The sequence below is a fragment of the Protopterus annectens genome, chromosome 13.part0 (genome assembly GCF_019279795.1).
Source record: "Protopterus annectens isolate FY-2018-M chromosome 13.part0, PAN1.0, whole genome shotgun sequence".
In the NCBI taxonomy this organism is placed as follows: domain Eukaryota; kingdom Metazoa; phylum Chordata; order Ceratodontiformes; family Protopteridae; genus Protopterus; species Protopterus annectens.
This window is the reverse complement of record NC_056747.1, coordinates 117,459,632-117,485,765: the sequence shown is the minus strand read 5'-3', so window position 1 is coordinate 117,485,765 and position 26,134 is coordinate 117,459,632. Positions and strand designations below refer to the sequence as shown.

Genomic DNA, 26,134 nt, shown 5'->3' with positions numbered 1-26,134 from the left:
AGCAAACAAGCAAATAAACAAGCCATGTTTCCTAAGTGTACACTGTTAAAATGGCAGATTCTAATAAGTGTCAGGCTGTGAGTGAACATTTGACATAGCTAACGTAGAGGTACTCCTATGAACTCACCTGATGTGTACAAGGCTTCTAATTTCTGGCTGGCAAGTCTTCCTCAGTTCAGAATGAGGCAAGCTGAGTAGATTCCAGGATGCCTGTTGAGGCAGTCAAGGGCTCATTCTAAGCAAGCTGGAAATTTAGATGACACACTGGGATACCCAAGTATGAAAACAATAGCAGTATTACCGCTAGCCTTTCACCCATTAGCAGTTGCCAGGTGTTTGCTTTTCCTGCTCTTCCTATTGTCATTGACAGGTATGAGCTTGATCCACCTCTAGCTATGTTAAAGTAGAGGACGAGTGAGAAACAGTAGACTACCAAGGGATGGACTTTACAGAAGGATACTTTGCCCATTGTCTCATCTCTGAATCCCTTATCTTCTACCACTTGCCTAACCATAGCTTAGTATCATGCAAGGACAACCTCCTGCTGATCCCATATGGACCACCATTAAAAGAATACCATCCTGCTTGAGATAATCTAAGCCCATAATGTCTTGTACCAGAGGTCAGGTTGAAACGCTGATACATTTAACAGCTATTGAATGTTATGTGCCTCCCACAAGGAGTAGACATTTTACTGGTGAAAGTCCTGGTTTGTGATGTGATTACAGTAGGAACACTGTGGATATTTCTACAGTTTAAAAAACTTTAAAATAACTTAATATAGAATCAATATTTGAACTATACAAGTAGCGAAAAAGAAGTAGGGAGACAGAGACTTGTGACCCTCCTGATTTAGTGTGTGATGTTATAATCTGCACCAGAACAAAATACACATGTCTCTAAGTGATTGAGTTAAGACACTCAGAGCTGTGTAGACATGACAGTATCTTTAAAGGAAACTCCTGTAGTTACTCGCTACATATGGCCTTCAGAATTAGGTGAAAATGTTTAAAACATTAGTGAAAATGAAATATTTGATAACAGAATTCAAGTATCCATATACAACAGACAATAGATTTGTCTCCTATAATCTCTTCAATCACTGTTTCTTTTCTTATTTTCTTTTTTACCTTGGTAGGCTTTCTTTTTATTTTTTCAAGTCTATTGATATCCTTATCCATTTATGGCACTAGACATGAATATGGCATTTAAATTAGAGTCTGACCAAGGATTTATACATGGGTAGTATTGTAAGGAGATATTTCAGCATCTTATTGGTTTTGTCTACAGCTCTCTCAATTTGTACCCAAGTTTTTTTTTTTCTGCTGTTATTATCACACCTACATAAATTCTCTCTAAACCTACTCAGCTTCTCTTCTGAGGTCCCCTTGCAGGATTGCTCCCCCATTATATACCGCCCCTTCTTGGTATAATTAATAAACTAAAAAAATCATTTCTCACTGTCCTTTATAAAGTCTGATATAAATATGCCAAAGAGCAGTGGCCCCCACCAACCTCTGTGTATCCCCAATAATCACATTCCTTTTCCCTTGAAATCCTACTAACTGCTACTTTTTGCTTCCTGCCATCTTTCTACCCATTTAGTCAGCTTTGCTTCTACTCCAAGTCTCAACAGTTTACCTATTAGTTTCCTGTGAGGATCTAAGTCAAAAGCATTCATGAAGTCAAGGTATACAGAAGTGCCTGAGTTTCTTTGTCAATGTTCAATGTAACCCAGTCACAGAACTGATTCAGATAAGACTGATATGACTTACTGGGGACTTCCAAGATTATTGCACAATGAACAGCAGCTTAATTTCAGCTCTCCCAGTGTGAGAAAAGAAACTGAGAGATAAGGGCTAGCAATTCTGCCAGTATTAGTAATATTCAGTAACTGGCTAATAAGTACACTCCCTGGATGCCAGCAAAGAAGAAACACAGAGAGCCTGAAAGAAAATCAGCTAGAAAAGGTCAAGAAAGAACACTCACTGGGGAAAATCCTGCAGCTGTTCAGCAGAAAGCAGTTAAAGCTCCAGCATTGGTGCAAGAGATGGCTTCCAGTAATTTAGAGGAAAATAAATTGAATGTGATCAGAGCTGATTAAAATAAACAAAACAATATATCAACTCAAATAACAAAAGGTGGAAAATGAAAGAATTTTTAAACAGCTATTCAGATGAGCTGATAAAACTATACAAATCAGAGGCTGAAATGAAGAAAAGGCTGGCTGAATATGAGACTGCTCAAGAAGAGCTGTTTTAAAAAATGGTAGAAAATGCAGAGAAAACCTGAAATTTTCTGTTGTACCAGAGAAACTGGAAGGAACAGACTGTATTAATTTTATGAAAGTGCAGATAAACAATTAGAATGATATTCCACAGCAGGATTTGTTAACTGAAAGGGCACATCATGTGTATGCTCCAAATATGGCCATGAGAAAACAGCCAAGACCTGTATTAGTAAAGGTAAAATCATTCCAGAAGAAAGAGTTGGTCCTGACAAAACTGTGTCAGAAGAACAAAGAATTAAAAATTGGAGACAGTAGAGTATTTGTGGAAAATGATTATTCACAGTACACCAGGCAGAAGAGAACTGAACTTATCCCAGCAATCAGGGAATGTTGACAGGCAGGCATGAGATTCAAGCTGCTGTATCCAGCTGTTTTCAGAATATATTTTCCTGTGGGATCAAAGTCATTTTTGATGCAGGCTAAGGAGAAAATATAAAATGTTGTCCAGCAAAAGTAAGCTATCAGACAAAAGGGACCCTGCTTCTCATTCTTCTGATAATAAAGTTCATAGAGAGACTTTGTCAATGAAACCTTTTTTCAACCTTCCAAAATAAATGCTTGAGAGACAGAAAATAGGACATGGTTTGACATGAAGAATGAGAAATACCTTGGACTTGAACCAGAGTCTTGGGTTGGGGGATAGAGGTAAACAGGAAGAAGACCAGCAACACCGAAATTAGTGTCTAGATATGAAATTATAAAGCATCAATCACATTTATGATATATGGCTTTACAAGAAAAAGAGGCTAAGAAAAATTGGACTTTTGTTAACTTTGCTAAACTTGTAGGGAGACTGAAAGGCATATACCCCACTTCATGTCATTAATGTTTAGAAAGACACTAAAAGGAAAAAAAAGTAAAGTAACTGTAAGTAAAACAAATTTTGTTCTTAATATTTGTACAGAGTACTTCACAATATAAATTGCATGTTATACAGCAAAGCATTTTCAGTGATTGTATTGTATTAACTCATTACAGCCAAGTGACGTCCCAGATACCTCTGCAGTCACATCCTACTGATGCCTCCAAGTGTCAAACATTGCTTGCTCATATTTGCATCAATAATTCTAAAACAGAGCAACATACAAAGTATTTAAAAAACTTCATCTTAAAGCTTACTCAATGGCAAACACAACTGAATTGATAGCTGACCTCTCTCTAGTGCAGAAAGAGATATTAATTGACATAAATGTCATGTTTTTCTAAATATCTAATTAACTGAGTAGCACACACAGAAATGCTTAGCCTCACACGAAAGCTCTCAGCTGGATGAGCACAATGCTGCCAACAGTATGTGTGTAACTTAAGTGGTTGCTGAGATATTGTGAGTTGTTTTCAATATATTACAAACTAAATAGTTAATGTGGTTACTGTGACTTATAAAATCTAGTTTAAGACCTAGAACCTAAAGAATACTACCACTATAAAAAGGATATACCCAACATCATGCCATTAATGTCTGGAAGGACACTAAAAGGGAAAAAAGAGTAACTCTAAATAAAATCATTTTTGTTCTTAACAGCATTTGTATAAACCATTTCATTATATAAACTGCATGTTATATAGCAAAACATTTTAAGATTGTATATACTAAAGTAAACAAGCTGGACAAAAACATGCTTAAATTAATATGCTGTAATCTTGGGCTGTTGGGGTGGGAGATGGGATTTAAAAGTGCACTGGTTATAATTTATGTGTAGCTGAGATGTTTTTTTCTCTTACTTTTGCATAGGTGAATGTCTTGATTATTGCTCTTGGCTTACTCTAATAAACAAGTTTCTTGTGTAAGCATGATGGTTTTAAAAATAAGAGAACACTGTGAAAGTAACTAAGTTTTCCTTTAGCAAATAAATGTTCAGTGTGAGTTGAGAAGTGTGCAGCTGAGGGCAGCTGTGCATTCTGTTATTTATTTATTTATTTATTTTGCCACAGAAGCAAGCTGACAGGCAATAAATTTGAAGAGTTCTAGATACTGTTTGCTGACAGAAAAGTAAAATTAAAAGTTATAAGGGCAAGCAGCTTAGTAAAAAATAAAAGTCTGAAATTATTGGAAGTGAATAAGACATAGAAACATTGCTGGTACCTAAATACTTCAATGCATTTATTAGAACAACCTATAATTTAGTTTTATTTAAAGATAGCCAGTGAAGTTATTCTTAAGGCTAAAAGTCAATGTTTCAGAAAGCATACAAACGGTTTTTCATATCTAGGAGGGGGAATAAACATAAAACAAGAACAGACAGCAGTTAGTGTAAGAGCACAGGCTGTAACATGTGCCTTAGTATGGATAACCATGATTTTAGATAGGGTAATGCCTGTGGGTGCAGCTGTCAATTTGTCACAATTGTTCTTCTCAGTGGGGTTAAACTTCATTATTTGAAGATATACATAGTTTTATGTGCTTGTTTTAAGTTATTTGGTTATGGGGGTGTTCTGATGGCATGTTTGGTTTATTTTGTTGAAGATTTTCATTAAAACACAAAGTCTTATAAAATGTGACATAGGTTCAAATGGAGATGACAAGAAGCAAATGTATAAAAGATCAACCTGCAAAACATTAGTGGGTACACAACACAAAAGCTGGAAAGAGACATTTAAAACAGCTTTCATATATAAAAGGTGGGAATAATAACTTCTTATTATAATGCTACACCATCCATATTATTTTGAAATGTGAATGGCCTTACAGGTATATACAAAAAGATAAGGTTATCGAAGTATATTACGAAATGCAGCGTGCAAATAGCAGTGATACAGGAGACACATTTGGGAAGAAGTGAGCATATGAATTTGATAAAGACAGGATTTCAGGATGGATATTCAGCAGAATATCAGGAACAAAGATAAAGGGGAAATACTTACAATACTTTCTAGAAGAGCTCCAAAAGTGATAGAACAGGGGAAACAAGATAATAATGGTAGATTTCTGGTAGTAAGGTACTACTGGCAAGGGAGAAAGATTACACTAGCATGTATTTATATTCCACGTAAAGCTGCAATTATGGAGCTTAAGAAATGTTTAGGAGAAACACTCAGCTTTCAGCAGTGAGGATGTACCTGGGGATCATAAAAGTAAAGATATAACAAACTCGGAGAGAATTTGCAGGTAACCATTTGAAATGTTGAGATCCACCAGTGCAAGTCCTGAAATACAAGAATGAATGGACAAATGATTGGACTTACATATAATAAGCCCAAGATGTCATTTCTCGTAATATTCCCTTTTCTCTGAGGTATGGGAATATCACAGTTGGTATTTATAAGGTCAGGGGTGTTGGGGGTGCAGGAGGGATTGCCTCCCCTGCAAAAAGAAGGTGTAATGAGAAGAGCGACCTTCGAGATTCACTCTCCTGTTTTTTAAGCATTGTTTTTTTTCAGCATGTTGGGACTCAACATTTCAGCTTCTGGCATTTCAATAGAAAGCAATTTTTGTATATTATTCTGCAAGTTACAATAACCTGGGTAGACTAGACAAAAGTTATATTTCACAGGATTATCTGTATTTAACTTCATAGTATGGTTCAGCAACTGTATAGTTGCTGAGAAGAAGAAACTACAGAGGGTGGTGAGGGTGGCTGAGAAAATCTTGGGCACAAAGCTCTGTTCTATTCAGGAGCTTTTCTTTACAAGAGCAAGAAAGTGAGCATATAAAATACTTGCTGAGTTGACAATCCGGCCCATAACTGGTGTCTAGAAGGAGGTACCACAGCTTCCATTGTAGTAATACCAGATTCAGGAACAGTTTGTATCCTACAGCTGTGAGACTTATCAATATGGACACCAACCATAATACCTGATCCATTGAAGCCTCTTTTTTCATTTAATCCTGCTGCTCTGAGCAATTACCACCAGCATTACTATTATGCAATATGATGGCTATACTGAGTCATGTCTAAGGTTAACAAGTGCAATAAGGTAACTAAACAGCTGCTATTCACTAGTCTCTATTTATTCTCTATATTAACAGTGTGGGGGTTGATGGTGGGTATTTATTTATTATTTATCATTGGATAATGGGTATTAAATGTGTTTATGTAATGTGAACTACTTCTTGCATGTCATGTGTGTTGTTATTTTCTTTCTTATGTTAATAACAGCAAACCAAAGCCAGTCGGTAATGGCAACACACATAAAACTTTAATATATCAGCAGCAGAAACTCCAGGTTAAACGCTTTCATCCTGTAACTCAGGCATCATCAGAACCTGAATTAAATCTTTAAACAAGCTAATATAAAAATATTGAATGAAAAAACACACCCACAAAGGCATCCAACGAAAAAATGAATTAAGTCACACACCCCCAGAGAATCAACCAATCAAAAGTGTTGGCCTCATCAGTTGCTAAGTAAAAGTAACCAATCAAAAGTGTTGGCCTCATCAGTTGCTAAGTAAAAACTAAAGTAAAAACTAAAAGCCTTACAAATCTTCTCTGGGGGTGTGTGAGACTTAATTCATTTTTTCATTGGATGCCTTTGTGGGTGTTTTTATGTGTGCTGGCATTACCGACTGGCTTTGATTTACTGTTATTTGGGTCGAATTTCCAAGTCTGGATACACAAGGAGTATTTTTGTTCTCTCTTATGTTGTTCTTTGATACCGCTGCATCTACATTATTTGCACTGCATTTCTCTTGTGAGCTGACATTTGTAATTTTGTTTAGGCTGCACTTGTGTGGTCCTAAATGACAATAAAGTTTCTTTGAATCTTTGAATCTTTAATTGAAAGCTTCAACACACATCCAATAACTATTTCAAATTATGCACCAATAACAACTACAATAAAAATGCAGGGTAATGAAGTAAAAACGAGACATTGGCACTTTCCCATCTACCTGTTAAAAAGAGATGAATTTATGGAATGGGTAGTGGAAATTATTCAAGAGTTTATAGGGCAGATAGAAATTTCTTTAGAAGTTATAGCTAGTGAGTAGGATAAAATGAAAGTGGAGTTTAAAAATAGGGTAGGAATAAAAGAAAGAGATATGGTTATGAAATAACAAGAATTATTTAAAGGGTCTGACAAAGGTTAAAGTATTGCAGAATAAGGGGAAGAACAAGAAGAGGTGCAACTGTACAGTACTAAAGAGAAAATGAGGGAGTATCTGGATAACATGCATGAATTTAGAAAGATTGCTATTAAGCAACTGTTTTTGATAATTAACTCCAAATCCCCCCAAAAAATTGCATGACTTAGGCAATAGAAAGTAGAAAGTATTGTTGCTAAACTTAGGGGAAGCTATAACAAGAAAAATAACCAGAGATACTATTGAGGTATTAGAGATAGTTCAGAAATTTTATGAAAATTTGTATAAAGCAAAGAAATGTAGAAATCAAGAAAGAGCACAAATGGAAATATTTATGGAAGACTTAATTATGCCATTAGAGGTAGATGAAGCCCAACAATTACCAGTTAAAATAGGAGGAGTTGAGATAAAAACAATGATACATTATCAATCTGCAGGAAAGTCTCCAGGAATATCTAGTATTCTGATGGAAGTTTGGAAGTTAGGAGGGAAGAAAGTCATAAAGATCTGGAAGGTTTTGTTTAACAGCATTTTAAAAGGTAGGGAAGCACCAGATTCCGGGAAGAAAGCTGTGGTTGCTCTAATATCTAAAGACGGTAAGTATGCATCAGATCCAGCTTCATATAGGTTCATTTCAATTTTAAACCATGATTATAAAGTGTTTATGTCTATAGTAGCTAAAAGAATGGCAAAGGTTTTATCAAATTTGATAGATACAGATGAATGTGCTTTTGTGGAAGGGAGGCAAACATTTGAAAACATTAATAGAACAATGATGATCCAGACAGAAGCAGAAAGAAATAAAATATGACTGTTGCTAGTGTGTCTTGATATAGAGAACACATTTGACACTGTAAGGTGGGCTTTTATGAGTAGAGGCAATGGTAGCATTTGTGTTACATGATACTATAATAAGGTTAAACAGAAGGATATATAAAGGATTAGAGGCAAAAATTAGAGTGGGAGGGTTCCTCCATGATAATTTGTGTTTGAACAGATGAACCAGACAGGGGTGCCCTCTTTCCCCTTTGTTATTTGCTTTATATTTAGAGCTACTGGCAAGGAAAATAAGGGATTCGCCAATTCAAGGATATAAATGGCATGGTAATCAAGAAACGTTGACTTTATTTGCAGACAATATTATTTTGTACCTGATAAAACCAGAAAAGAACATCTTGGTGCTGTAGAACATTTTGAGTCAGTTTCAAGTCTTTTCAAGATATAAAAGTAATGAAAATAAAACAAAGGCTGTAGCTATAAACTATGTACCCATACATGAAATGGTTCAGCAAATCCCATGTTTATGGGGACACGTTAAAATAAAGTATTTAGTAGTATGGATTAAAAAGCATTCTGTTATAGCAGCTAAGGATATGTAGGAAGAGGCTAAACAAAAGATAATATAAAAACTGAGAAAGTAGACGCTCCTGTTTATGGGTATGGATAGCAAGATAAAGCAGTAAAATGTTTTTAGTCCCTATCCATAAAAAGGAGCATCTACTAAGAAAGTAGACGTTCCTCTTTATTGGTATGGATAGCAAGATACAAGCAGTAAAATGTTTTTAGTCCCTTTAGTTTTATATGCAGGTCAGGTATATTTTTATCAATCAGAAGAGAAATTTTGGGCAGTAATTAATAAACAGATGAAAGATTTTAACTAGGAGGGGAAGAGGGCAAGGGTCAAGTCGGATAAGCTGAGCCTTCCAATAGAACATGGTGGTATAGCATTACCTGATTTGAAGGGGTATTTTAGAGCGGTTCCACTTGAAACCGTCGAATGTTCAGAACATCGAAGTTCTGATCATCGAGACCAGAACATCGGTGTTCAGAACATCGAAGGTTCAAAGTAGAAGTACCAGGTAAGTAAAAGTGTAAAATTTTGGATGTGTATGCAGGGCAGTAAGGTGCCCTGCATGTTGTGTGTGTGTTTGTGCCACCTGAGTGTTGGCATTGCAGGTAGGGTACGGGAAATCTCCCGTTTAGCGCTACTGCATATAGCAGTAAATGTGAGATTTCCCTTACCCCACTGTAGTGCGATCTCGGAGTTGGAATATTAAAGTAGGGGGGTGTGAGGGGGTGCAGCCCCCACTGCATAAAATAGTTTTTGTAAGTTTATTTCTTTTTGTGTGGTTTGTTTTGAACCTTCGATGTTCTGAACATTCAACGGTTTCAAGTGGAACCTTTAGAGTTACACAGTTAAGGCTCATATACATAATTCAAGCAGAAAGCTATAATTCAAAGTGCAAAGGGACGAGGATGAAGTAGGAAGAAATTCAAGAAATGAGGAGAGAGTGGGATTTTGGATGCAGATCCTGAGGGAGAATAGCAACCATATATAATATTATATTCATAAAGCAGCAGAAAGTATTCTAAGAAATAAGCCCATAAGAGAATGGAAAAAGGAGATTTTTGCCAATAGGGATGATTGTAAGTAGGGGTACAGAAAATAGGCAAGGTTGGAATTTACTGGAGACAACTGGCAAAGGAACCAAGCTATTGGGAGTAAATAACTAGACAGGGAAAGGTAACAGAATGGGAAGAGGCCAATAAGACATTTGGACTGCCTTCCTTATCAGCGACTGATATCAGAGTATAGGTAAAGTATAAGGGGTAGGGGAATCGTATGTGAAAAACCTTCTCTGGTAGAGTTTTTAGCTGAATTTAGAACAGAAGTTTCTGTTCAAAAAAGGATCATAAGTAGGGCATATAAAATGTTGCATGATAACTACAGTAATCAATCAGAGGAGGTTAGAAAAGACTGGGAGGAGATAATGAATTAGCAATTCACAAGCAAACAATGGGAGGACAAATGTATGGCTCCAAATATGCAAAAAAATCTAGAAGATGTAGGATTTTTGCATGGAAGTGTTTGCCTATATATTTTGATACCCCAAGCAGACTCCAAAGAAATTTTTCCTCAGGTAGGTGGCAAAATGGTGTAGGTGTGATGGGAAAGAAAGAGGTAAATGGGAACATATGTTTTAGGAGTGCAATGAGTTGTCAGACTTTAAATTCCCTACAGAGTACTCTGTCAGAAATATTGGGTGAGCAAGTATGTGTAACTAATGAAATTATTTTTTGAGCTGGAATACAGCATTTGAATTGCCTAGGCATAGTAAGGCCTTATTAAGTTTAATTTTGGGTGCTGCCAAAAAAGCAATTACAAGAAAATGGAAATCAAAGTCTAATCAAATTGTATTTGAGGTATTGAATATTGGGTTCCTATTACGTTATCGAATTGCTGAAACTTCGAAACTGTAAACATCGAATACAGTTAATCGATGTTTCATCAATTCAAACTAAAAAAAAAAAAGGTGAACAGTTAAATAACTGTTGTAAGCAAGGGGGCAAGCCCCCCTACATCCCTCACCTGGGGGACTGTGCCCCCCCCACTCTTTAAATATACCAACTCCAAGATCGCACTACAGTGCAGTAAAGGGAAATATTCCCTTTCCACACTATAATGCAATCTAGGAGTTGGTATATTTAAAGAGCGGGTGGTGTAGGGGGTACAGAGGGCTTTCCCCCCTGCTTACAATAGTTGATTTATGTTTTTTATTTTTATTTATTTATTTTTTACGTATTCGAAATTATGAAGCATCGAACATACAAGTTTGAGCTTGTAGTGTTCGATGTTTCATGATTTTGATAACGTAATAGGAACCCTTGAATATTGTAACATGATAAAAAAAAAAAAATGGAAGCCAGATCTTTAGAAAAGGGAAGGAGCAAATTGCGTAGAAAAAAATCGAAATTGTGGGAACAATATACACACAATGTTTTGGAGGAGGAGTGAGGTTTAAGGAAAGGCAGGAATTGATCAATTTATGTAATGCTGGATAGATGAAAATTACACAAAAGAATATTTCTTATGTATAATGTTTGTAACTGGAAATATGTTCATATGTTTTGTTTTCTATTATATAAATGTATGATTGCTTGTGCTTAACTGATGATTCAATAAAGGTGTTAAAAAGACTGATATGACCTGTTGTTCACAAACCTATAGTGGTAAATTTATTGAAGTTTGTTGTTATCCTCAGAAACTGTCTTCTCCAGGACTTTCTTCACTAAATAGGTTAGGGTTTTGGGTCTGTAGTTTCTCAGGTCAGGTCATCTTGCCTCTTCCATATTAAGCAGGCCCTCTATGGCCTCCATTCAGTCCTCTAGAACCTTTCTACTTTTGAGTGACCAACTAAAGAGATCTGTTAGATCTCTTAAGTACTTCTCCCAGAATCTTTACAATTCTGATGGTGCACTTCTAGGAATGGCCCCCCATCACCCAATACTCCACAGCATACCTCTCAACCTCTTAGTGCAAGAAATCTGAACAAAGCCTGACATAATGGTGGGGGGGGGGCAAAAGCCCCAAAATAGGGAGACATTTTAAATTTTGTTCTTATAAACTTAGACAGTTGCTAGAATAACATGATTTATGTTAGCATGCATTTTCTGAAGGATCTGATGTCTGAAACTCAAATGCCTGCCATTATTCGGTGACTTTAATCTTTAGATCATCCCAGTAATTTGTCAAAAATATAATTTTTATGAAGAACAGACCAAAAATATGAGGAAAAAATCTGGACATTCTGTGAAAATCTGCACAGTTGAGAGGTATGCTCCACATCTCTTCTCATTAGTCCAGTTTTGAAGCTAGTCACTGTAGTTTGAGGTCTTGTCCTTCTTCAGTGTGTTATAGGTAAGCAGTGTAAGTATGTTCCAAAAGGCGTGTCCTGATCTCATCCTGTGCCCTTCTCTGTGCCCATTCATGCTCAGGCATACCATGACACTGGTGCACCTCCTTCTACTCATGACAAGCATATCCAGGCTTGTAACGCATAACCTCAGTACTCATGACAAGCATATCCATGCTTGTAATGCATAACCTCAGTACTCATGACAAGCATATCCATGTTTGTAACACATAACCTCAGTACTCATGACAAGCATATCCAGGCTTGTAATGCATAACCTCAGTACTCATGACAAGCATATCCATGCTTGTAATGCATAACCTCAGTACTCATGACAAGCATATCCAGGCTTGTAATGCATAACCTCAGTACTCATGACAAGCATATCCATACTTGTAACGCATAACCTCAGTATTCATGACAAGCATATCCAGGCTTGTAATGCATAACCTCAGTACTCATGACAAGCATATCCAGGCTTGTAATGCATAACCTCAGTACTCATGACAAGCATATCCATACTTGTAACGCATAACCTCAGTACTCATGACAAGCATATCCAGGCTTGTAACGCATAACCTCAGTACTCATGACAAGCATATCCGGGCTTGTAACGCATAACCTCAGTACTCATGACAAGCATATCCAGGCTTGTAACGCATAACCTCAGTACTCATGACAAGCATATCCAGGCTTGTAACGCATAACCTCAGTACTCATTACAAGCATTTCCAGGCTTGTAACGCATAACCTCAGTACTCATGACAAGCATATCCATACTTGTAATGCATAACCTCAGTACTCATTACAAGCATTTCCAGGCTTGTAACGCATAACCTCAGTATTCAAGACAAGCATATCCAGGCTTGTAATGCATAACCTCAGTATTCATGACAAGCATATCCGTACTTGTAACACATAACCTCAGTACTCATTACAAGCATTTCCAGGCTTGTAACGCATGATCTCAGTACTCATGGCAAGCATTTCCAGGCTTGTAACGCATAACCTCAGTACTCATGACAAGCATATCCAGGCTTGTAACGCATAACCTCAGTACTCATGACAAGCATATCCAGGCTTGTAATGCATAACCTCAGTACTCATGACAAGCATATCCAGGCTTGTAATGCATAACCTCAGTACTCATGACAAGCATTTCCAGGCTTGTAACGCATAACCTCAGTACTCATGACAAGCATTTCCAGGCTTGTAACGCATAACCTCAGTACTCATGACAAGCATTTCCAGGCCTGTAATGCATAACCTCAGTACTCATGACAAGCATTTCCAGGCTTGTAACGCATAACCTCAGTACTCATGACAAGCATTTCCAGGCTTGTAACGCATAACCTCAGTACTCATGACAAGTATTTCCAGGCCTGTAATGCTTAACCTCAGTACTGATGACAAGCATTTCCAGGCCTGTAATGCATAACCTCAGTACTCATGACAAGCATTTCCAGGCTTGTAACGCATAACCTCAGTACTCATGACAAGCATTTCCAGGCCTGTAATGCATAACCTCAGTACTCATGACAAGCATTTCCAGGCCTGTAATGCATAACCTCAGTACTCATGACAAGCATTTCCAGGCCTGTAATGCATAACCTCAGTACTGATGACAAGCATTTCCAGGCCTGTAATGCATAACCTCAGTACTCATGACAAGCATTTCCAGGCCTGTAATGCATGATCTCAATACCGGCATAGTTTTGCCTGCCTCTTGCTCACTTCATTCCAACGAGTCTGCCACATGACATTCCTCTTAAGCGATTCTCAGACCACAAGCTCTCTTCTCTCTCACTTCTCACATGCCATTCCTACTGACATCCTTCCTAGCCTTCCTGTACTGTCTCTCTAGTTTGCATCTTCTAAGCTAACCTCCCACCTGCACCACTTCTAAATCTGTCTTTTTCCAGCTGCTGTTAGTTCTATCTAATCTGCCTAGCAGACCAGCATTACCCCTGCACTTTCTTTCTGCATTGCCCATTACTGTCCCCTCCTCTTTCTTCTTTTCTTCATTTCTCTCCCCCCCTTCAGTATTACTGTCATGTATTTACTATTCAGTCCCTTCCCTTTGCCAGCTGAAACATTTGCCATCTCCTAGGCTGTTCTACCTACTTTCTCTACATCTACATCTTAAGTCTTGAGCTGCACCTTTCCAATTCTTACTAATATTTCCATCCTCCTCCCTGTTACAGCTCTATTTTTCTTCCTCATCTCCATTTTCTCCATGTAATTTACTTACGCAGGTTCTGGCATCTCCTGTCTGATGTCTGTCTGTAACTGACTAACAAGTTCCCAGTTCCCCAGTCCTCCACTTCAGATTAAGCTAATTTCCAAGAGTTAGGTATCATGCTTTAAGATCCACACTACTTAAAGCATTAAAATTAGTTAGAAACAATATTCCAGTACTTTTAGAAATTTGTATGTGTAAGCCATCCAAGCCTGGGCACTTCCCATTGTTTGCGGCCTGAACTGCACAGGTGACAGCAAGTAAGTAGATTGGGCCTCAGTCAATTTTTGGAGGTCCAGACCATTTATAAATTGGGAGAACTTATCTTTATCTATACTAGTCTTCTATTCTGATTTTTAGAGAGTAACATAATAAGGTTCTAAAGCTTTCTGCTGCTTGATTGAGGTGGGCCTCCTTTACCCCACAGAATGGGTCCCTAGCCTCTGTAATCAGGCTGGTTACCATTCTGATTTTTAGAGAGTAGCATAATAAATGTCCGTTCACACTCAAGTGGACCACTAACATGTCATAGTCATGTTGATTTGGCTTAAGGGTCTTTAGGGCTTTTGTTATGTTGGCGGTCTTGATTCCTGGAGGGCAATTCAGTGTTACCCTCTCTTTACCCAGCTTCATGAGAGTTGATCTGCCATTATACAATGACATTATTTAAGAAAAGTAAGTATTTTTTTTCTTAAATAATATCATTGTATAATAGCAGTAAGGTTCTAAAGCTTTCTGCTGCTTGATTGAGGTGGGCCTCCTTTTCCCTACAGAAGGGATCCCTAGCCTCTGTAATCAGGCTGGTTACCATTCTGATTTTTAGAGAGTAACATAATAAGGTTCTAAAGCTTTCTGCTGCTTGATTGAAGTGGGCCTCCTTTTCCCCACAGAAGGGGTCCTTGGTACTCGGGCTTCACCCTCGTGATTAAACCACACCAACCATGGGTAATTCTTCATTATACCACACCACGTCGTCGATTATTCCTTAAATATCTCAGGAATATGGCTTAAGAATTTATTTATAAATGGCTCATATTCATAGTGTAAGAGGAAAAAAATAAAGATAAGATGACCAAGAACAGTTCCCAGTTATCTAAGATAGTAATGTTAGTGAATCTAATTAGTAGAGTGTGGGAATACATCTGCAGTCTCTTAGTGAGTGTGAGAATGATTATTTTTGTTGTAGAGAATTTGAAACTGGAAGAGACAGCTTCTGTCTTGCAGGGGTGTGTGTGTGTGTGTGTGTGTGTGTGTGTGTGTGTGTGTGTGTGTGTGTGTGTGTGTGTGTGTGTGTGTGTGTGCATTGCTAATCTGGTGTTTGTTGCACAAAATATCCTGTGCTGTTTGTCACTTGTCCTGGAACTTGTTTCATACATCTAAGTGAAGATGTCGTATGTATCATACAAGACAGATTCCCACCTATTCTCTATAGCCATTATTTTTTTTTGTTAAAAATAGTTGAGTAATGTTTCCTATTGACTTCAGTAGACTGTTTTAATTGCTTAAGTTTGTAATGAGTCCCTTTAGGTAGTCTTTACAGGTTTTTATGGACTGAGTGTCAACTGGATGGATTTGTACTGTAGTTCTGAGGCACTTTTCAGTCTTTTTTTCTTTTTGCAGTATCAGGTTAGTTTCTGATGTATTTTAGTAAAATAGTGAAGGTTATGGTAGGATTTGTTAATTTTTTTTAGTTATGTTTTTAGTTAGGTTAATTTCAGTTAAATAGCAATTAGAATCATATCCTTTTGTCAACAATTCTGTGTTCCTGATGGCTAGTTGTTTTGCAGTACTACCTTCAACAATTATTCAAGTGTTCATCATGTACTCTGCTGCTCATTTATTGTTTTGTGGAGCTTTTCTCCCCGGGCCTCCACTGAAAAAGGACCTGGGTCCAGTTGGAATTTCCTGGTAAACAAATGTAAATAAATAAATAATTGTTTATTTTATTTTTCTTAGTTTATATTATCCTTTAAATTGTATTACAAATGAATAAGGGACTGTCTTCATTAAATAAGAATAAAAATAGATGAATGGACTCAGATGCTCAGACAGAAGATCCAGTCAGAAAGAGCCCATAAGACTTTATTCCAGTCATGGCAAGGAAGGCTGTACCTCAACCAGTGCTGGCATGCTTGTTAACTTTCTCTTAGAAAGAGCAGATTCAGCAAAGCTTATATCAGGTAATAGTTATTAAAGGGGGTTCCTCCAGGTTATTAGTGGACAATTATTATTATGACGCCACTAGGAGGTAGAGAGCAGCATCCTCTCCTGCCATCAAAATCTGCAGTCAGTTGAAAATAAAATGTAATTTGCTTTACTTTTTAGTGTTTAAACTAATCCTACCTGACCAAACTGTCTCTTAACTGAATCCACCTGAGACACAGAAGTGACTGAAAGGATTGGCACAGAACACTGCCTATCTGCAGCCTACTGAAAGTATGAATGAATCAGCATGTACAACCGGATCTAAACCACAAAGACAATCCAAGCAATTAGAGCCATTCTTACTGTTCTGATTAAGGATGAAACAAAGCCACCTGGTGTTGTGTGCAGTGGCTCTAGATGACTTGGCCACTGTTGATGTGACAAGCCCACACCATGTACAAAATGGGAAAGTGAGAAATTAGCCTTTAACCCAAAAGGACTGCAACCACTTCATGAGAGGGATTAAATGCTCTAACCTGATAACATCTTCTCTTTCTCTCCTTTCCATCTTTTTTCATCTTTTTTAAAATTATTATGCACCTCTGGAATACCCCAGTTCCTCTAAAACATAAATAATGGATTCATGCAATGATCCCTAATGGAAAGCTCCCCTCTTTTTTAATGTGAGAGGTTTGAGGGAGATGGAGAGTGGGAAGCATTTCATAAATTATAATAAGGGCCTTGTGTCACAGATATACTGACTTGGGCACACTTTTTTACTTTTCTAATACAGAGCATAATGTGATGAAACATCACAAACTGATCTGACATCCTAGCAGAGGCAAGCAATTCTTCTCCTTTTAATATGTAGGAACCCAAACAACAAGGATATTATAATTTAGAAAGCTACATGTGAGATATACCTTATATTCATGGATAGTTAATTAGCTTAATGTGCTCATTAAGAGAGTAAAAAGCCCTTGCTTATATCAAAAGGCAAACGTACCCCCCCCAGTTGTGCTACTTCAAGAGACCCATTTAAATACAAAGAAACATTTAAAAGTTGTTAAAATCTGGATTTAAAATAGTTTTTCTCCTCCTATAATGGAGGCAAAAGAAGAGTGACTTGTCTTTTACCATGCAGAGGATCCCATTTATATGTAGATATAGTCTAGTAGACAGAGAGTGTCAGTACATGGCATGTAAGGGATGGTTAAAGGCCATATGTTCACATTCATCTCCATCTATGACCCTAGAATGTCCTACCAAGTAAATAATTCATATGTGTAGAGATGGACAGCTTTTTGAGAAGGGTGCACATTCAATTAGGTGAGTGGAACACAATTATGAATATAGACAAAGTGTACTCAGGACTTCGCTAGTTCATGGTTCCTCACTGGGCAGGTGCATCAATCTTCTGGCAAGGAATGGATTTGACAGATCTCAGATCATAGATTAAGGAAACCAACCATAAGATAGGATCATGAGGAAGGAAATATGGGCAATGGAGATGGAAATTAAATTAGTGATGGTAATCTCCAAGCAAGGTGACCTCAAGTAGGAATCTCCCCTTCTAAAGCTAACTTCCAGGTTAGATCACTGAATGGAAGCAAAGAGAGGTTATGCAGTTTGAACCCTAAAACTGAGTTATTTTTTCTTATTCCCCAAAGGGACAAAACTCTATAGCAGCCTGGCTAAAGTAACAGAATTGTAACCAGCCTGATTATAGAGGCTAGGGGCCCCTTCTGTGGGGAAAAGGAGGCCCACCTCAATCAAGCAGCAGAAAGCTTTAGAACCTTATTATGTTACTCTCTAAAAATCAGAATGGTGACCAGCCTGATTACAGAGGCTAGGGATCACTTCTGTGGGGAAAAGGAGGCCCACTTCAATCAAGCAGCAGAAAGCTTTAGAACCTTATTGCTATTATACAATGACATTATTTAAGAAAAAATACTTAATTTTCTTAAATAATGTCGTTGTATAACAGCGGATCAACTCTCATAAAGCTGGACAAAGAGAGGGTAACACTGAGTTGCCCTCCAGGAATCAAGACCGCCAACATAACAAAGGCCCTAAAGACCCTTAAGCCAAATCAATATGACTATGACATGTTAGTGGTCCACCTGAGTGTGAACGGCCTGGCATGTAAAACCGTAAGAGAGATATGACAGAGTTTTATGTGCAGATCATGAATGCAGTTAAGACCCTTGTTTTGATAAGAATCTTTCTTTCTCCTCAAATGGTGCCAAAGTAGAGGAGAAAAGAAGACTGCCTTCAAGAGTTGCCTGCATAGCTGGTGCCATTCTATGGGAATACAGTATATCTCAGCATAGCAAGAGATGCTTAACAATCTGTCTTGCTTTGCAAGGAATGGCTTACACCTCTTGTTCTAAGGCTTCCTCATGCTGGCTAAAGTCTTTGCTGTTTAGTGACAATTTTAAGCAAAGGCCAGCTGATGGATCTCCCAACCTAACAAAAGAAACAAATCAAGCAGCAGACCACATCAAGGTGGCTCTGCTCAACTCCATGAGTTTAAATAACAAACGACAATATCATTGCCCTACTGCAGTAGGAGCACATACGTGTGTGTGTGTGTGTGTGTGTGTGTGTGTGTGTGTGTGTGTGTGTGTGTGTGTGTGTAAGGGTACAAAATGCACTTTCTCTGTACTGCTTTACACCTACCACACCTTTCAGCGCAATGATAACTATCTTGTACTATAAAGGTTAAAGACCAAATTATTTCTAGGCAGATCCCTAGAGATCCAAACCCTGAACTCTCACCAATATTGGAGGGGTCCATGGGAGTTTGTCATTGATGTCTACTTATAGTTTACAGATGTGGAGAAGACATATGACTTTGTACCCTGAAATGTCTTGTGAGAGGTGCTATAACAGTAAGGAGACTCAGGACCACTGATGCAAAACATTCAGTTCCTGGATTTCAGGAGAAAGACTTGTCAACATATTTTCAGTGTTAAGTCAAACATGTACCATGATGGGTTTGGATAACACCAAGTTTCTGTGCTGTTTCACTTCTCTTTGTAATTTGTATGTAAAGGATATCAAGCACAGACAAGCTATGGACAGCATTCAGTCTGGGAATATGAGGGCTGCGTCGTTGTTGTTTGCAAGTGAAGTTTTACTCTTAACATCACTTACCTGTGATTTACCATGTACTGGAGTGATTTGCTGTTGAGTGTAAAATAAGTGGTTGGAAAATCAGTACCATGAAATGAGAGGTCATGGTTCTCCTGCAGAATAAATTAGATCACCAGGGGTAGCTTGTGAGTATCGTTCTGCTGGACTGCAGCCCCCAAATTTTTCTCATTTAAAAAATAAAAAAGTTTAATTAGTGATTTTTACATACTAGTAGCAGTTCAAACTGCAAAATAGTGTGTAACGCTGAAGACGAGATGTTACGTGGAACTTGAAGCTGCACGCATGCCTGTTCGAGTTCCCCTTTTGTCCCCAGACTGTTTTTTAAAACAGTCTGGATTGGGAAGACTGCAGGCATCAATGAAGATTCCCAGAAGTCATTGCAGTTTTAAATGCAGGAAATTAGAAGCTGACTGGTCTATTAAATCAGCAGCCAAGTCACGTAATCTGAGTATGTGATATGGCTTACTCCCGTTACGCTCCCATTCTCTTCCCAAGCTTTAACACATAGTTAATTAGCAATGCAGAGAGTGAGAGAAACTGAAAGAGAGGGATGAGAGAGCAAGAAAACAATGTGGATCATTGAAATATCGTCAATTGGATTAGTGTTAAAAGTAAGAGAAGCCAAGGATTCCTTGGCAAGGAAGGCTATTTTTAAATTAACCCCCTCCAAAATACAAGCAAAAAAAAAATCATTAATTAAGTTCTGTGTGTTTTTGTTTTTTTGGCAGGACCAACCAGATACTTTCTGCATTTTTTTTTATTTTTTTCTGGCAGGGACAGCCAGATAAATTCTGTATTCAATTATTTCCTGACAGGGTCAATCAGGTACTTTTTAAATGGTGCAGAGTATAAATTTTCTTTCAGACATCCTGGAGTCTGGCAGGGCAGCCAGATAGTAGTAGAAAGTCAAATCTGCAGTGAGATGGCTGTTTTGGGGGCTGTTTGTGATGTTTTTCTAACAATATCCTGGCATGGTCAACCAGATACTAGTAGGTGGTGTATGTGTTTTGGGGGCAGTTGATGACTTTCTGTTTTTTTACTTTTTAATATAATATTCTGGCAGGATTAACCAGATACTAGGGAGGCAATGTGTTTTGGGGACTGTTGATGACTTTCTTTTTTATATAATATCCTGGCAGGAGTCAAAGAGATACTACATACGCATTGTGTTCTGGGAACTGTTTGTGGGTGACGTGTTTTTTTTAACCTAATATCTTTTTTCAGGGTCAGTCAAGATACATTAGGATGGCATGTCAATGTTTTGTCAGTGAAACAAACTCTAGTCTTGCTTGAATAAAGTGTGTATGAGTGAACTGAAGATCACCTGCAAGTTCTTGGCTATGTGATGTGAAAGAAATACAGTAATGTAACAGTGGTCTTCTATTGTCATTATTTCAAACCTTTCAGGCTCAAAGTAGATTCACTGAGTAGGCAATTGGGATGGGGGCTATGCCTGTGTGTCAATAGAATGGCTGGAGGTTTGGCTTGCTTTGCCAGAGTAATGTGCATTTGAATGAAGTAAGATTGAAGTATTGTTTATGTGAAAAAAGAATACTTACATCAATGACATTATTGTCTTTTTTTTTTTTTTTTTAACCTTGCAAAATCAAATCAAATGTTGAGGGTGAGGTAGGCAGTAGGGATTGGGCCTATGTGGGAATGAGTGAAACAACTGGCCTTGCTGTTTACTGTTGTAATTCACGCTTTGCAAAACTGTAATACTTTTCTGTCTGAACTTTCAGAGGAATGTAAAATAATTAACAAGTGCATGAGTAATTCTTAATGTATGTTATTTCATATCTGTTCATGTAAAATGCAGAACGTATCTGGTTGGTTTTTATTTTATTTATTTTATTTTTATTTACCCGGGTTTCTACAACTGGTTTTAGTCAGACATAAGTTGGAACGTTTTTTTTTCTGACTAAAACCAGTTGTAGAAACCTGGGTAAATAAAAGTAAAATAAATAAAATAAAATGTGTACTTGGCTGGCACACATAAGCTGTGAAAAATAAAAGTAATGCAAGTAAGTAACCCAACTGTTACTATTATTTCTACTTTAATCCTGGCAAGGCAAAAAGCAGCTACCTTAGTTAGGCAATGGGGGATGTTTGTGAATGAAATTTTTATTTATTTTTATTTATTTATTTATCATATGTTGACCGGGAAAGTCCGACTAGGTTCCACAGAGCCTGTTTTCAGCGGAGGCCCGGGGAGAAATGCTCCAGAAATGAGTTGACTGGCCTTGCTGTTCACTGTTGTAATTATGGCTTTGCAAAATTAATGTGTATTTGGGTAAAGTCAGCTGTCATACAAGCCTGTGACTACTATTGTTCTGCAACAGAGTAAATTAATGCAGTCTTAGCTATTTTCGTTTAAAACCTGGCAGGGTCAAAGCAGATACTTTAGATCAGCAATTGATATGATGACTGTTTGTGGATGAAATGTATGGCACTGTAGCTTTGGTGTACTGCAGATTACGTCATGCAGTACAGTGTATGTTTACTACATCATGTGCAGTCATAACATTTTCATGCAGTCAAGACCAACCACTTGTTTACTGTTTAGAGGTGTTATAGCAGAACCTAAATACCTCATTAACTCTGAAATGCACTTTAGTCTAGTATTGGTTGGCAGACTATTCAGCATGTGCAATAGTGACTGAGCACTTATTTTATGTAAATTGGTATGTGTGGTCAGGGTTGGTCCAATTATAGCATGACCCCTCCCTTTTCTAGTGACCACACCCCTTTTCATTGGCCCCCACCGCATTCAGCTGTCTCCTGCAGCCCCCTTTGATTTGAAGTCACCAGCCACCACTGTGGATCATTCTTTCCAGGACAGGGAGTAACAGATTCCTTAGTGAGAGGAGTTAAGTATGTTTGTGGTCTTCTTAAGGAGTAAAGGTACAGGGAGATTAGACAATTCACCACAGGATGGTTGCTGTGGCAACAGTACTGCAGGTACTGTACTGCACTGTGGTGATAAAGCAAGAACTAACTCAGAGAATTAAGCTGTAGTTTACCAGTCTGTTTTGCTGTCCTCCTGTATAATTATGAGCTTTGTGTAGTGACCGAAAGGAAGTCACTATGGAGGCAGTCGTTAGAAATGAGGTTGCTTTGCAGGGCATATGGACTGAATATCAATGGCAAACTGAGGAGTTCAGCAATCTGAGAATACCTCAGACACTGGTACTTCACGTTGTGAAGAGTCACTTGAAATTTTTTGCGCAGTTTGTGAGGATACTCTCTGGTTGTAAATCATGAAGGTGTACCAGGTATGGTCAAGTGGGAGGACACCCTGGAGCAGACCCATGGTATGTTGGAGGGATTATATCTCTCTCAGATTGCCTGGAAATATAAGGAACCAGCAAACTAAGTAAGAAACTGTTACTGAATTAATTGGGCTATGGAAGCCTGATCTGCATTTTTTGTCTTGTTGTTACCCCTACCATAGTCCTCAACAGGACAAGCACTTTAAAAAAAGATTTATGGGTTTTACACACACACACACACACACACACACACACACACACACACACACACACACACACACACACTCACATGCACCCATAAACCTGTATATTCACATATGTGTCTGATGCATTGGTTTGAACCTTTGCATTTCTTGAAACAGAAGTCATCAATTTGTTTGGTTGATTCGCCTTACATCACTGTACTCGCAGCAGTTTTGTGCATGATTGGCACAGAGCAGGATTAAGTAACTTTCTCCCTTTTCCCACAGTTATGCAATCTCAGAGTTTATATATTTAAGTAGCAGGGGGTGTGGAGGTGCAGAGGGGCTTACCCCCTGAAAAAACACTTGCTTTGTTTTCTTAATTTTTTGTGACTAAACATGATCCTTACAAGTAGCTATGTATTAACTTGTAGATAATGTACTGATTTAAGCAAATGACACAGATCATGAACTATACATGGTCATTAAATGAAGTATCTTAATTATAGTTACAAAATCACATTTTAATCAACACTTGTACAGTCACTACAGTTGGCTTTCATTTTAGAAGGTTCCCACTAGCCTTTTGCAGCAGTTGTTGTGGTATTTGGACACCTGTAGCAATATTTAGGAGTATTTTATTGATTAAAGGAACATTTAACATTGTGTCAGTAAAAACAACTCCTGGCTCTACATTCTGTGACATTATGATAGTTTATATATAACCAGCATTTATACCTGTGAGCATTATTTGTACGTATTGAGGTCTAAAGAAAATTGAGTGACTGTACTGTTTCATTACCTAAGCCTTACTTTATATTCATGGCTTTGTTGCTTTTTTGTATAATACATGTTTTGACAATATGTAAATCTTGTTTTATAGCATGACAACAACATTGTTCATCGAGACATCAAAGCAGAAAATATCTTCTACAGCAGTAGGTACTGTGTTAAACTGGGTGACTTTGGTTTCAGTACCTTCTGTTACCCCAGTGAACCCTTGAAGACCCTCTGTGGCTCCCCACCATATGCAGCCCCCGAGCTCTTTAGAAATGAAAAGTACATTGGAATGTATGTAGATGTCTGGGCTTTAGGAATCCTGCTTTACTTCATGATTACTGCAACTATGCCTTTCAAGGCAGACACATTTGGAAGACTGAAGTGTTGCATCTTACAGGGTTCATACAGCATCCCTTCCTATGTCTCAGAGCCTTGCCAGAAACTAATTCAAGGAATGCTGCGAATAGTTCCAGTTGACCGAAGTATTCTGACACAGATCATGAACTGTACATGGTTAAAGGGTATTGAATTTCCTAATGCATACAGTGGTTTCCGTTTAACTCCATCATGGTTAGCAGATTCCGCACCAATGAACCAGCAGGAGAACGAAGTGAAAAAAAGTCTAATTAATCTTGGTATAACAGAAGAGCACATTAGGAACAATCCTTGCCAGGATTCTAGGAGTGCAATTACAGGAACCTACAGAATTCTACTGGGCCGTGTGATAAAGAGGTATTTTACAGAAGGAATCACAAATACAAGAATCTGTGATCAGCAAAGAGGACAAGGAAAGCATAAAAAGCAGGTTTCTGTTGCATGTACAATACTATAAAGATGACTTTTTCACTCATGTTCATATTTAAGTGGCATTTTCTTGTTTGTCTAATTCCAGACGGTGATTTATTAATATTGTGTTGAAGTAAACTATTTCTGTTAAAGAAAAAAATATGCATACGCTGTAAAAAATCATTAATGATGATTTTTCACATGTACATGTTCTAAGGAATATATTTTCAGATCTGATCTCTTGATAAAAAAGTAAATATTTTGATATATGTATGTACATAACTATTTCATAATAGTTCAAAAGAACATTTTGAGAATTTTTTTACGTTTATTTAATAAAATAAAACATATCACCCTTTTTTCATGCTGTATATATTCCAGTACTTTTTGTTTAGCCAGGTAAACTCTTGTTAAGTAAGGTACATATTTGTTTTAACAGGTGACCAAAGAACTTGAATCTGTTTAGACATATTCAGCAGGATGAGGGTGTCAAACCCTGCTTTACAAGACCATACTAATTAACAGCTCAAATCCTTGACTATCTGTACTATGCTGACAGATATGGGAAGTGTACTGTATATTCATCAAAACACCACAAAGACAGAAGCATCCAGATGATGCACTTTTCATTTACCATTTATTTATTTTATTTTATTTTACATTTGTTTACCGGGCTAGTCCAACTGGATACATTTCCATTTTCAGCAGAGGCCCGGGGAGAAAAGCTCCACATTGAAGTTAATACAAACAAGTCATTTACATAAGGAAAGTTAGTAGTTAGTAAAATACAAACAGAAATAAGGTTTAATCTAGATTATACTAGTTGAAAATATATACTGGGAAGGACACTTACTCTAATTTTATTTACAGTACAAGATAGGGGAGTTATACTTTAGTAAAACATTCATGAAGAGTATAATTGATTAAGTATAAGCCATAGAGAGTTCTATATTAATTCATATCAGAGGCTAATTAACAAGGGTGTTTTAGAGATAGTCTACTCAAGGAGAGTGAGTAGAAAGAGGTAAGAGAGGGTGATTAAGAAAAGAGTAATTAGTAGAATCATAAGATTAGTCAGGATTGATGCATGGGCATAGCCAGAGTGTTTTTAGATATTGTTTGAGCTTTTGTTTAAAGAGGAAGGGTGACGAAGTAGAAGTTAGAGTGGTAGGTAGAAGATTCCAGTATTTACCTATGGTGTTGGAGAATAGTGAGTCACCTGCTATGTTATTGGACTTAGTTAACTTCACAAGAAGTTTATTAGAGGAGCGTAATGAATTTTGGTTAGAATAGGGAGAAATAAGGTCAGAAAGTATAGGGGTATTTTTTGGTTGGTAAAATATCCTATGAACAAAGGTAAGTTGGGAGAGTAATAGCATATTTTTTAGTTCTAGCCAGTCTAGTTGTTGTAGATTCTGACAGTGGTGAGTTCTAAATGGGTTTCCGGTGGCAAATCTAGCAATGCTATTGTATGCATTTGCTAGTTTAGTGAGGTTATTTTTCTTTAGGTTAGTGTATATGGATGAAGCATAAAGAAGAGTGGAAATAAGATGAGAGTGAGCGA

At 37.5% G+C, this 26,134-nt stretch overlaps 1 protein-coding gene across 1 annotated transcript in view; it reads left to right on the top strand.

Annotated features, from left to right (window-relative positions):
- The window catches only part of LOC122817638 (serine/threonine-protein kinase NIM1-like), a 221,201-nt gene extending 196,399 nt beyond the window's left edge, over nucleotides 1-24,802 (top strand). The window contains exon 4 of the mRNA XM_044090692.1: nucleotides 23,888-24,802. Within this exon, the coding sequence (XP_043946627.1) occupies nucleotides 23,888-24,616 (729 nt within the window). The 3' untranslated portion in view covers nucleotides 24,617-24,802. The remainder of the gene's footprint in view (nucleotides 1-23,887) is intronic.
- The last annotated feature ends 1,332 nt before the right edge of the window (nucleotides 24,803-26,134 follow it).